At 38.5% G+C, this 15000-nt stretch overlaps 1 protein-coding gene across 4 annotated transcripts in view; it reads left to right on the top strand.

Annotated features, from left to right (window-relative positions):
* The window catches only part of LOC115215453, a 32352-nt gene that overhangs the window by 2768 nt on the left and 14584 nt on the right, over positions 1 to 15000 (top strand). For all 4 annotated transcript variants that reach the window (XM_036506044.1, XM_036506043.1, XM_036506046.1 and 1 more), the window contains exons 2-5: positions 430 to 619; positions 1648 to 1774; positions 10198 to 10337; positions 12162 to 12276. In XM_036506044.1, the coding sequence (XP_036361937.1) occupies positions 430 to 619; positions 1648 to 1774; positions 10198 to 10337; positions 12162 to 12276 (572 nt within the window). The remainder of the gene's footprint in view (positions 1 to 429; positions 620 to 1647; positions 1775 to 10197; positions 10338 to 12161; positions 12277 to 15000) is intronic.

The raw sequence follows: 15000 nt of genomic DNA, 5'->3' as shown, positions 1-15000 counted from the left end.
GTTTGTCCCCACAACATCGCTTGATAACCGATGCTGGTGTGTTTACGTCACCGCAACATAGCGGTTCGGCAAAATAGAATGAAAGAATAAGTACTAGGCTTACAAAGAATAACTCCTGGGGTCGATTTACTACACTAATGGCGGTGCTCCAGCATGGCCGCAATCAAATGACTGAAACAAGTAAAAGGGTAAAAGAGTAGATCTTTAAGGTGGCGGTATTTCGCCCGTCACCACGTTCTGAATTCGTCCGTCGTTACGTTCAAATTCCGCCGAGGTCGACTTTGCCTTTCATCCTTTCAGGATCGATAAATTAAGTACCAGTGAAACAATGGGGGTGTTATGTAATCGACTAGTCCCCTCCCTACAAATTTCAGGCCTTGTGCCTTTAGTAGAGAGGTTTGTTATCACGATTTTTATTTTTGCTAATAGGTAACATTATACCGTATGTTGTGTCCTACATGCGGCTGGTAGGTAAAGACGCAACGCTAACATACAATGATGGAATTTGGTTGACGTCTATGGGAACAACAGGCTTTGGTCTCAGTATGATATTTACAACTTATATAGAAAAGGTTTTGGGCTTTAGAAAAACAATTCTGTTTGGTTCATTAATCCAGAGGTACGTATTGTGCAATACTTTAACTATTCTTTCCATTAAACCTATAAATATATCACGATATCTTTTAATTTATGTTTTATACTTGTGTCAGTGAAATAACTTCGTAATATAAAAATAAAAAATGCAAATCATCCTTTCTTTCTTAACCCATTGACTGCCATGAGTCCCATTTGGGGATCTGCTAAAAACAGTCTTACAGCCGGTTGCTCGTTGTATTTAAAGTGAATTCCTTATGGACATTGCATTTGCAGATGTGTGTTTAACAATATTTAGTAGTTAAAGTTTGTCATTGTTAGTTTTGGCTAATTCTAGAGGACATTTTATGTCATAAATCGCAAGTTTTGAACAAAAATACTGTTTTGAAAACGCTTTTCTTTCGGTTCGCATTTCCCATATATATCATTCATTCGATACTATAGTTTACAATTGAGTAAAAAAGGATAAATATGCGTTTTTGCAGCGATCACAAATTGGGACTTTTCGAAAAATTTATCATAATTTCCAAAATAATTCACATGTGGAGAAAATTTAAATACTATATATTATTTTAACTCCTAAAACATCTGACAAAGCCAAAAGATATGAATAAAGATATTTGCAGTTAATGGGTTAAATAACTTCTCTTAATCTTTTTCATCCTGTGGAATTTCCACGAGTCCCACTAGTCCCATTAAATTATATAATACCATATCATATTATATTGTCTTATATCATTTATTATATTACATAATAACATATATTATCTTATGCCATATACGATATAAGACACTATAATACGATATATCATATTATAGTGTCTTATATCGTATTATATCATATCATATTGTCTTGTATTATATTATATCATACTATATTGTCTTATATCGTATTATATCATATTACATTGCCTTATATCGTATTATGTCATATTATATTGTCTTATATCATATTATATCATATTATATTGTCTTATATCATATTATATCATATTATATTGTCTTATATCGGATTATATCATATATTACACCATATTACATAATTTATTTTAGTGGTTCTACCTTATTGTCATATTACACAATCCAGAGTTCCTATTACTCTTTTGTAATAACTGAAGGATTTCTCAATGGTGCCGGCGGTTCCATTCCTTATGTTGTGACAGTGTCCTGTGCCATGAAGGTGAGAACATTCATATTGCTTTGACAATACTCTGTCATTACCCTCCTCCTTCTTCTTTTTTCCTTCCACCTTCTCCTTCTTTTCATCCTCCTGTTCCATCTCCTCCTCCTGCTTCTGTTGCTATTTCGCCTCCTTATTTTGCTCCTCCTACTCCTCCTGCTCCTCCTTGTCCTACTCGCCAACACATTTATTGTCGTCATCATGATTCCCCTGATGTGATTGATAGCTATCACCGAGACTTGGCTGACTCCAGCAGTAAAGGACTCAGAAATCCACCTACAGGGCTACGCCCTCTTCAGATGTGACAGAGAAAAAAGGCGAGGTGGAGGTGTTACTGTGTATGTTAAATGTGATCTCAAACCGTCCAGCAGTATTCTACCCACTAATGCTCAACCTACAACAAAATTCGATGCCGTCTATTGCAAGCTGAGCCTATCCGGGTTTTGCCTGCCCGTGTTAGCTGTCTACAGGCCGCCTCTTGCCGACCCCAGGACGATGCTCATTTACTCGAAGCGATAAGATTCGTTTCAGCTTCTCATGACTGATATTAGGAGACTTCAACGCTCCCACGATCGATTGGCCCGCATCAATTTGTACATCATCTTCCTGGTTCGGCCAGGCCCTTCTTGACGTGGCTGAAGATTGTTTTCTATCGCAACATGTTGAATATCCGACAAAGCATCGGTCTGTGCAGCAGCTATCTATGCTGGATCTGGTATTCTCCCGCTATCCAAGATCAGTGTCAGACATATCTGTGTGCGCCCCTCTTGCCAAGAGTGATCATGCGGTCCTGAAGTTCGTCATGCACACAACGTTTTCTACGCCCACGACTACTTCGCTGCCACGTAGAGTCTTCTCTGCAATTAATCTTGAAATTCTAACCGACGCTTCCGCGCTTCTGGACTGGCGATCCCTGATGACGAACTATGGTCATCCCTCAAAGCATATGTAATCTGGTTTACTGACCCGGCAGTTCTCGTTGGGCTTCCCAAGAAGAAGAAACACAAGCCCTGGGTGACGAAGAAGGTTAAACGAGAACTTCGACTCAGATATATTGCTTGGGCTGAATTCAAAAATCTAGATTCGACTGCAGCTTTTGAGATGTACAAAACTCAACGAGACCGAGCCGTGAAAATTGAAAAGGAAGAATGCTTCAGATATGAATACAAAATTGCGGCAAAAGCCAGTAGCAATCCAAAAACCTCCTTTGCCCATGTCCAACGGAATTCCCGCTTGAACAACCAAATTGCAACGTTGGTAGACTCAACAGGCGTATCGATTGAGGATCCTTATCAACAGAGTCAATTATTTGCCGAGGCTTTTTCAACTATTTTCAAACAAGATGATGGTCGTGAACCCCTTCCATTTGATAAATCGGTACCTCCAATGCTTCGATTGGTCATCACGCGGGACGAAGTCGAACGCGTTATTCAAGGCCTCGATATCAACAAGGGTCACGGCCCTGACGGCATACACCCACGGGTTATCAAAGCGTTGGCTCCGGTCATCTGCGAGCCCTTAACACGTCTATTCAATATGTCATTGGCGACGGGTGTTATACCTGCGGACTGGAGAACAGCGATAACCTGCCCAATTTTCAAGAAAGGGAGTCGCGAAGACCCGCTTAACTACCGACCGGTTTCCCTTACATCAATAATCAGCAAGATGTTCGGAACCATCCTTAAGAAAAGTATGATGCTCCACCTCCAAAACACAGCCTCTATCTCTAATTTCCAACACGGCTTCGTGCCGAAGGGATCATGCTTGACCAACTTACTGGTAATTGAAGAATTGGTGACGCGCATCCTCGATGATAGTGATGCTGTTGACATCGTTTTATTGGACTTTGCCAAAGTTTTTGACTCGGTAAACCGCCGCCTATTACTTGTCAAGCTTCAAGCATATAGTTTCCATCCGGATATTATACGATGGGTTGGTGCCTTCCTCTCAGATCACTCCTTCAAAGTCCAAGTTAATGGTTCGCAGTCCGACGTCTCCAGTGCGAGCAGTGGCGTGCCTCAAGGTTCAGTGCTTGGACCCTTATTGTTCTTAGTCTTCATAAATGACTTGCCCGACGAACTCACGCAACACACCCTTCTATTTGCCGACGATGTCAAACTGGTCGCACCTCGCGGTGATATAGACGATCTTCGTCGATGCCTCCACCAAATTTGGAGATGGTCTAACGAATGGGACCTGTGTCTGAACGTGTCAAAATGCTGTCATCTGCCTGTTGGCTCTCCTCCTGCAACTCAACTTGATTTCGAGCCGGGTCGTCTGCTGCTGGAGAGGACCGATCAGGTAAAGAACCTGGGTATCTTGGTGGATTCCTCCTTTTCACCTTCGGCCCAGTGCGTCCATGCTGCCAACAAAGCACGCGGAGTTCTGTTCTTAATTCGACGGTCATTCGGAATGCTCACATCAGCCATATTCCAACCGCTCTACGTCACGCTGGTGAAACCCATATTGGAGTACGGGATTCAAGCCTCTTCACCTTATCTCCTCAAAGACATACAGCATCTCGAAAGAGTCCAGAAGCTGGCTACCCGCATGGTTCTTGGTCTCAAGAATTTGTCTTATGAAGAAAGGCTGAAGACGCTCGACCTTTATTCTCTAGAAAAACGACGATGCCATGGTGATCTCATTCTTGCTCACAACGTCATAAGCCGAAAGTGTAACCTCTCGAAAGAGCTGTTCTTCACTCCTGCTCCAGAGCGTCGGCTGCGGGGTCATTCCGAAAAGCTCTATCTGCGACGATTTCATCTCAATCGAAGGAGAGGAGCTTTCTCCGTCCGGGTTGCGGATCCGTGGAATAAGCTGCCAGACGAGATGGTGAAGATGCCGACGACCGCTCGGTTCAAAGTCTCCCTTGACCACAAGTGGCCTGAACTCTTTACATGAACACCACCCTGTACATAACTCCATGTCCCCCTACATGGCCTTGCTTTTTGCTTTTTGAGCCAAAAAATTAACTAACTAACTAATTATTCCACCAGTGTTCCTCGACCATTTTCTATGTTCTGTTTTGTTTTCTTTTTACCGACGTGGCCCCTTTGGATCCCATTTTGTTCGGTTGAACCCTCCAAGGCATTCAGTGTTTAAATATTCCTATTAAACTTCGATAAACAATTATTATTTTAGGAATTGTATTCTTTTGTTTGTTTCACACATTTGGCTGCGGCCATACTGGAGCACCGCCTTTAGTCGAACAAATCGACTCCGGGACTTATTCTTTGTGAACCTAGTACTTATTCTATCGGGCTCTTTTGCCGAACGGCTAAGTTACGGCGACGTAAACACACCAACATCGGTTGCCCAAGCGATGGTGGAGGACAAACACTCACAAACATATGCACACACACAAACATATATATACACATACATAAATATACATATATATGTATATATATATATATATATATATATATATATATAATATATATATATATATTATATATATATATATATATATATGTATATATATATATATACATATGGAAAAATTCAAGATAGAAAATGCTAAAATGATTGTATAAAACAATTTTTATAAAATTATTTTAGCATTTTCTATCTTGAATTTTTTCCCCATATATATCATACATAGATCCGACGGGCTTCTTTAAGGCTATAGTAGGAGACACTTGCCTAAGGTGCCACGCAGTGGGACTGAAACCGGAACTATGTGCTTGGTAAGCAGGCTACTTACCACACAGCCACTCCTGCGCCTATCAAAATTTTGTTGAAATACCACTGTGCATTTCAGAAGTATAACCAATTATACATTGCAGAAAAATTTTAACAAAATCTCATATTGACCCCATAAAGGACCATATGGACCAACTTTCCTCCTCCTCATTATCATTATAATTATCTTCCCCTTCCTCCCCCTCGGCCATATTATCTTAATCTATATCATCCCCTCCGCCTGATCAACCCTTGCACTTCTCTTCATTATCAACATCAACATCGTCGACGTCATCGCCAGCTCACTGCTTCATAATAATAATAATAATAATAATAATAATAATAATAATAATGATAATAATAATAATAATAATAATAATAATAATAATATAATAATAATAATAATAATAATAATAAGGAATGATAAAAAAAGGTACTGAAACCTATTTGAAAATGATACCAGGCTTACCATTCCTACAGGAAGTGCAAAAAATCGTGTTAACTGGAACTGCTCATGTACTGAGAAGAGCATTATCGCTGTGAAAATTGAAGAAAGAAGGAGTAATAATAAAAAAAAAAATAATAATAATAATAATAATAATAATAATAATAATAATAATAATAATAATAATAATAATAACAATAATAATAATAATAAAAATAGTAATAATAATGATGATGATGATGATGATGATGATTGCATCTATTTACCGACAGGGCGAAGGATGAGGGGGCAATTACACCAGGAAAATGTAGATAGAAGCCACACAACAATGCCCAATAATATAAACACTGAAACAGTAAAACACGAACATAAACGTAAAATTCCCAACAAACACGATGTAAACAAAAAGCAACAAACCCAGACCGTAAGGATGCATAATAATACACGACAAACAGCAAGCCAAAAGACGGCAAACAAACATATAAATAAGAAAGAAAGCGACACAAAGCTAAGACCTGGAAACAACGAAGGGGAGCCTAATGATTATGATAATATAAAAAGTAAAATAATCAAAGAACTGAAAACCACAGAGCTCAAAATGGCCCACTGACCATACCTCCCAAAAATCAAATAAGACAAAACAACAACACCAATTATAAACAGCATAAACCTAGCCGTCACGGAACTAATAGCCACTGAAACAAAAAGCGATATCACTGAGCTAAATGACTTAGTATACGCAGCAGCCAATGCAGCCACAAAAGAAGCTGGATACTCACTCAAACCCATCAAACAGGAGTACCACCACCCAGACAAACCCTGTGGATAAATAACATCCAAAACAAAATACAAAAGATGAGAAAAGATCTGTCGATTCTTAATGAAATCAGTAGACAATCAACGCTACTGAGCAACAAAAAGAAAACAAAAATACTCCGCAAATATAACATCACAGAAAAAAGATTTACCTGAGATAAAAGAAAAGCTGAAGCAAGATATCCTTGCCAAAGCACAAAGGATCCGCCGGTACGAGAAACGCCAGCGCTTCTTTGAACAAAACAAAAAGTTCAACTCCAACCCCAAAAAGTTCTACCGAGAACTTGGCAAAAATAGAATAGAAATCACTGCAGCACCAACGGCAGAAGAAGTTGAAGAATTCTGGAGGGAAATATGGTCGGCGAACGAACAACCAAAAAAGGAGTATTAAAACAACAAACTCAGCATCTGAGCAACTTTGAATCCCATAACAACTGAAGAGGTCATCCAGGCACTGCAAAGACTAAGCAACTGGAAGGCACCTGGGCATTTCTGGTTGAAATATCTAACAGGAATGCACAAAAAGCTGGCTGAAAACTTTAACAACATACTAGCAGAGCCAGAGACAATGCCTGAATGGCTCACGAAGGGGAAAACCATCTTAATTCCCAAATCAAATGAGACAGCAAAACCATAAAACCACAGACCAATAACCTGTCTCCCTACAATGTACAAGGCATTTACTGCAGTGATATCGCAAAGGTTGAACAAGCACCTGGACGAAAACAACCTGTTTCCAGAAGAGCAGAAAGGATGCCGCAAAAGGCTCATATGGCTGTAAAGATCAACTAATGATTAATAAAGCCATAACTGAAGACAGCCACAGAAAGAAGAATGGCCTCAGTATGGCCTGGATTGACTACAAAAAGGCGTTTGATAGCATCCCCCACACATGGATCCTCGAAACACTAGCCATTAACAAAGTAGCACCAACAATTATAAAATTCATAGGGCACTCTATGACTAAATGGCAAACAGTGCTACAGCTTCAAACAAAAGAGGAACTCATGAAAACCAAAGCCATCCCCATTAGAAGAGGAATATTCCATGGAGCCACGCTCTCTCCACTCCTTTTCTGCTTGGCACTGTCACCTCTATCTGATATGCTAAATATGCTTAATTCCCAAATCAAATGAGACAGCAAAACCATAAAACTACAGACCAATAACCTGTCTCCCTACAATGTACAAGACATTTACTGCAGTGATATCGCAAAGGTTGAACAAGCACCTGGACGAAAACAACCTGTTTCCAGAAGAGCAAAAAGGATGCCGCCAAGGCTCATATGGCTGTTAAGATCAACTAATGATTAATAAAGACATAACTGAAGACAGCCACAGAAAGAAGAAAGGCCTCAGTATGGTCTGGATGCGAATATAAATGCTACGGCAAAACGATCAGCCACCTTTTATATATGGATGACCTAAAACTATACGCTGCAAATGACAAACAGCTGAAAACACTATTAAAGACAGTTCATGGATTTACCAAAGAAATAGATATGAAATTTGGATTAGAAAAATGCGCCAAAGTAACCATGAAAAGAGGAAAACTAGTTAAGAATAGTAACATCACACTAGATAAAACCAATGAAATAAAAGTATTAGACCAAAGACAAACTTAAAAGTACTTAGGAATCCATGAACTAGATAAGACACAATACACACAAATGAAAGAGAAAATAAAAAAAGAATATTATAGACGAGTTAGATCAATACTAAAAACAGAGCTCAGTGCTAAAAACAAGATAATAGGTATTAACACTTTAGTTGTCCCAGTTATAAGTTACAGCTACAATATCCTTAACTGGACACTAAATGAACTGACCAAAATAGATAGGAAAAAAAGAAAAATAATGACAGGATCTAGGATGCATCATCCAAAATCTGACATAGAAAGACTATATATACAACGTATAGAAGGTGGTAGAGGCCTTATAGAACTGGAAAACTACTATAAAATAACCACCATAGGACTGCAAAAATATCGACTTCAGGAGGAAGGAAAACTGATACAAATAGCGGCAAAACACGAGCAAAACAAAAAACTGTTCTCAGTATTTAAGGAAGCTGACAAATGCAAACGAGAAATCATACCACCTAATAAATATGAAGAAGAAGAAGAAGAAGAAGAAGAAGAAGAAGAAGAAGAAGAAGAAGAAGAAGAAGAAGAAGAAGAAGAAGAAGAAGAAGAAGAAGAAGAAGAAGAAGAAGAGAAGAAGAAGAAGAAGAAACAACAAAAGCTATAAAACAAATGAAATCCAAACTAAAAATAGAACAGCAACGAACCATGATAAAACGATAGCAAGAAAAGCCCCTTCATGGTAAATACTGGACTAAACTAAACGCAAAAGAAATAGACAAAGAAAAATCCCAGCAATGGTTGAGAAGCTCAGCACTCAACGCAGAGACAAGGGGATTTTTAATTGCTGCACAAGACCAAAGCCTCTCCACCAGAAATTACCAAAAACATGTAATGAAAAGAAATATTACAAGTAACTGCAGAATATGTGGAGATGGACAAGAAACAATACATTATATTATCTCTGGCTGCCCAGTCCTGGCTAAGAAGGAATATATTCACAGACATGACAGAGTTGGGACCTACATACATTGGAAGCTATGCCAACATTATGGAATAACAACAGAAAAAAGATGGTATAGGCACACACCATAAAAGGTCACAGAAAACGAGAAAGCAACCCTACTCTGAGATATGCCGATACACACAGATAGAGAAATTAAGGCCAACAGCCCAGATATAGTTGTCAGAGATCATGAAGACAAAAAATGCTTTCTAATTGATGTATCAATACCGGCAGATGACAACGTGTCTCTAAAAGAAATGGAGAAACTCTCAAAATACAAAGACCTGGAAATAGAGGTAACTAGAATGTGGAATCTAAAAACAGAAAGAATTCCTATCATAGTAGGTGCATTAGGCATGATAAAAAAATATTCAGTCAAATACATAACAAAAACAGCAGGACTTACAAACACATATAACATACAGAAAATTGCACTACTAGGCACTGCACACATCCTACGCAGAACACTTTCCATACAATAGCCATCAGAGCATCACAACAAATCACACACATACCTAAGGCACACAGAGCTGCGCTCGGTAGTGAAGTGAAAGCACGCTATAAAAATAAAACTACTGAATAATAATAATAATAATAATAATAATAATAATAATAATAATAATAATAATAATAATAATAATAATAATAATAACGGCTCATGTACTGGGAAGAGCATTATCGCTGTGAAAATTGAAGAAAGAAGGAGTAATAATAAAAATAATAATAATAATAAAATAATAATAATAATAATAATAATAATAATAATAATAATAATAATATAATAATAATAATATTAATAATAATAATAATAATAATGATAATAATAATATTTATAATAATAATAATAATTATAATAATAATAATAATAATGATAATTCCAATGTATTCCAGTGGGTGCCAAATCGAAAAGCTACAGCTACAGGATTTGTCCTCTGTACACATGCTCTGTCGGCAACCATTTTCACTTATGTGTCCAGTATATACATCAATCCAGACAATTACCAAGAAAACGAAGTTATCAATGGAGAAGCGTAAGTGAATATATATTCCTTTATTCTTTTGTTTGTTTCAGTCATTTGACTGCGGCGTTGCTGAATCACCACATTTAGTCGAGCAAATCGACCCCAGCACTTATTCATTGTAAGCCTAGTACTTATTCTATCGGTCTCTTTTGCCGAACCGCTAAGTTACGGGGACGTAAACACTCCAGCAGCGGTTGTCAAGCGATGTTGGGGGAACAAACACAGACACACACTCACACACACACACACACACACTCACAGACACACACACATACACACACACACACACACAACACACACACACACACATACGACGGGCTTCTTTCAATTTCCGTCTACGAAATTCACTCAGAAGGCTTTGGTCGGCCCGCGGCTATAGTAGAAGACTCTTGTCCAAGGTGCCACGCAGTGGGACTGAACCCAGAACCATTTGGTTGGTAAGCAAGCTCCATTACACACAGCCACTCCTGCGCCTAAGTATGTGCGTATGAGAATCTAATTTCGCGCCCGACATTGCTCACCACGCACTTGAAAGTAATATAATAACCCTTTGAAGCCGTAACACCGGTTTATCGGTGGATGGCTTATTTTTCTCTATACCGTAGCACCGCTCTATACCATAGCACCGGTTGAGTGCCAGGTGTATGGTAAAATAAGGTTCAGGTGGTCAGAACTCAAAAGGTTAAGTCTGTGTGAAGGCGGCGAGCTGGCAGAACCGTTAACACGCCGGGTGAAATGCTTAGCGGTATTTTGTATGTCGTTACGTTGTGAGTTCAAATTTCGCCGAGGTCGACTTTGCCTTTCCTCCCTTCGAGGTCGATAAATTAAGTACCAGTTACGCACTGGGGTCGATGTAATAAATAAATCCGTTTGTCTGTCCTTGTTTGTCCTCTCTCTGTTTAGCCCCTTGAAGGTAGTAAAGTAATAGGTATTTCGTCTGCCAAATTCCGCCAAAGTCGACTTTGCCTTTCATCGCCTTCAACAAGCTGTCATTGTTGCAAAAATTTAGAAAGGATGCGAGCTGACAGAAACGTTAGCACGCCGGGCGAAATTCTTAGCGGTATTTTGTCTGTCGCTACGTTCTCAGTTCAAATTCCGTCGAAGTTGACTTTGCCTTTCATCCTTTCGGGGTCGATAATTTAAGTATCTATTTCTTTACTACTCACAAGAGGCTAAACACAGAGAGGACAAACAAGGACAGACAAACGGATTAAGTCGATTATATCGACCCCAGTGCGTAACTGGTACTTATTTAATCGACCCCAAAAGGATGAAAGGCAAAGTCGACCTCGGCGGAATTGAACTCAGAACGTAAAGACGGACAAAATACGGCTACGCATTTAACCCGGCGTGCTAACGATTCTGCCAGCTCGCCGCCGATAATTTAAGTACCAGTTACGCACTGGAGTTGATGTAATCGACTTAATCCCTTTGTCTGTCCTCGTTTGTCCCCTCTATGTTTAGCCCCTTGTGGGCAATAAAGAAATAAAAATCGTTAGCACGTCGGGCGAAATGCTTAGCAGCATATCGTCCGTCTTTATATCCTGAGTTCAAATTCCACCGAGGTCGACTTTACCTTTCATCCTATCAAGGTCAATGAAATAAGTACCAGTTACGCACTGCGGTCAATGTAATCGATTAGTTCCCTCCCCACTAATCTCAGCTGTGTGCCAATCGCAGAAAAGATTATTACTATTCGTTTTGTTCAGCATGTGTGTACTCACCATTATTTTATTTACTGAATTCAAGTTTAGAAAAAGTCTATTGAACCTATTTTATGCGTGACTTTTAGTCCACCCTGTACAATATGTTTTCTTTTATTTTATTTTCCAGTTACTTTAACCAGAAAGACCTTCTTGCACGAGTTCCGAAGTGTTTTTTAATGTTGGGTTTTGTCTTCCTAGTATCTCAATTAATCAGTATCTGTATGATTTCGAACCCCAAGGAGGTAATTATACTGAATATTTTGTAAACTTGAATTTTAAAAAAATTAAGATTTACTTTATTTAGTAAATTTAGATTTATTCAGTAAATTAAGATTTACTTTATTACTTACCACACTAATATGCCTGCGCCTATTGTAAAATTATAAAAGTTTGCTGAGCTATAATTGTTGTTTATTTTTGGTTTGTTTTTTTTTGTTTATATATTAGAAATCAAATGACAGATTTACGCATAATTTCTTTGTTACCCAATCTTATTCAGAAGGTATGTATGATGACCGGAGGTAATGGCAAGAAAAGGTAGTTGTCCAAGGTGCTGAACATTGAGCACGCAACCATGGTGGCGAGGGACAAACACACACATACACACACACACACATACACACACACACACATACACACACACACACATACACGAGGGAAATTCCTGGCTTTAGGTAAAAGAAAATACAGGAGTATCAGTTAACATTGATTTTATTCAATATACTCCTCTCTCAGATTCACACACTTGTTGCCGTGCTCCTTCAGTTTTTCTAAACCTTATAAAAGTAATTCGTAAGGTTGGGCCGCCAACAAGGCCTTTCGTGATACTCTTAAAACCAAAAACTTTTCAGCTCCCAATTTTATATGTACGTTCATACATACACACATAATCTTCATCTCTCTCTGTCTCTCTCTCTGTCTCTCTCTCCTCTCTGTCTCTCTCTCTCTCTGTCTCTCTCCCTCTCTCTCTCTCTCTCTCTCTCTCTCTATATATATATATATATATATATATATATATATATATATATATATATAGATATATATATATATATATATATATATATATATATTATTATATATATATATATATATATATATATATATATATATATATATATGAAAGATAGAGGTGGAAATAGCTGAGAAGTAAGTCTAAGATATTTCAATTAATAGAAATGATTTAAGAAATTATATAAAGAAAATATTACCGTTTCTGATGAATCTCGTCTTTTCAAATATCAGTAAAAAATTACAAAAATTTGATGGAAAAATAGTTTATCTTCTGTATGGGTGTCAGAGACATATTCTTGCACCCCACCCCCTCAACTCCAGACAGAAGATAAATTGTTTTTATTTCAACACTTTTATAAATGTTTACTGATATTTGATAAGATGAGATTCATGGAAACAGGTAATATTTTATATAATGTTTAAATGATGTTTATTAAATTCCTTCTTGAATTAAAATGTCTTAGACTTACTTCTGTGCTATTTCCATCTCTTTCTTTCATGTATAAAAAAAAAATTGATTTGTATAAATCTCTAATCCTTTTTTTAACTCTCTCTCTCTCTCTCTCTCTCTCTCTCTGTATATATATATATATATATATATATATATATATATATATATATAATATATATATATATATATAACTTAGAATAACTTAGAAAGGTTTTTGGCCAGTATTGGCCCAGGCCATGTCTAACTTAATAGCACCACCTGGCGAAGTCTTTCAGTTCAGGATTTGGGCACCAAGGCCCATTCGAGCAGAGAGTTATTGCTTGCGGAGACATATCCGGGTGTGGGTGGTTTGTCCGGTACTGTTTGAAGGAATTTGTCCAAAGACTTCTTGAATTTTGTGTGGTCAGTTTCTTTTTTGACGTGTCCTGGTGTAATGTTGAAGAGAGCGGGTCCAATTGAGGTGAAATAGTTGTGCCGTATTGTCGTTATGTGATGCGATTTAGATTTTTGTTGTGGACGGATGGCACGTGGTCCAAGCCTTGGATGCATTTTGTACGTGATGCCAACATCATTCGGACAGTGCTGATGGAATATTTTCCACATCATACAGATAATGTAGCGTTCACGGCGTCGTTGGAGTGAATACAATTCAGCTTCTCTAGTCTACCCCAGTAGTCAAGGTCTGACATGCCATCTATCTTTTTGTGATTGACCTTTGGGGAGCTTCAATTCTCATAATATTTTGTTTTGTGTAGGGAGACCACAGTGGACAGCAGTATTCAAGGTGGGGTCGGGCAAAAGTGGAGAAGAGAAGGATAATAGCATGGGAATCTCTCGACTGGAAGGTTCTGAGAATCCAGGAACACATTCTGCGGGCCATGTCAACTTTGCTGCTTATATGTGTAGCCCAGCTTATGTTGTTGTCCACTGTTACTCCCAGGTCTCTGATGTTGTTGGATGCCATGAGAATTTCTCCAGAAGGAAGAGAGTATGGGGTTTCAGAGCGTCCTCCCTTCCAAAGTGGATCAGTTCGAATTTGTCTTCATTTAGCAACATGTTATTCTTTTCCGCCCATTGGACAACAGCCAGTAGGTCTGACTGAAGGTTTATTCGGTCATCCACGCCATTGATGACCTTCTGGAGCTTGGAATCATCAGCGAAGGTTCTGATGTTGCTGTGTTTGATGGTGTCAGTAATATCATTTATGTAGATGATGAAGAGAAGTGGGCCCAACACAGTGCCTTGTGGGACACCACTGCTGACTTTGGCTGGGCTGGATTTGACTCCTTCGACTACAACATGTTGGGTTCTGTTAGAGAGGAAGTACTTGATCCATTGCAGCAGCTTTCCAGTGACACCAATATTGGACAGCTTTCTCAGAAGGATCTTATGATCAACCCTGTCAAAGGCCTTGCTGAAATCAAGGTAGATGACATCAGTGTTGGAACCCTCTCCCAAGGCTCTCAAAATGTCATCAAAATGATGCAGTAGCTGCGTCAGGCAA

Source organism: Octopus sinensis, linkage group LG9 (genome assembly GCF_006345805.1).
Source record: "Octopus sinensis linkage group LG9, ASM634580v1, whole genome shotgun sequence".
Taxonomy (NCBI): Eukaryota; Metazoa; Mollusca; class Cephalopoda; order Octopoda; family Octopodidae; genus Octopus; species Octopus sinensis.
The sequence above is the reverse complement of the archived record's forward strand: the minus strand, read 5'-3'. Positions and strand labels throughout refer to the sequence as shown.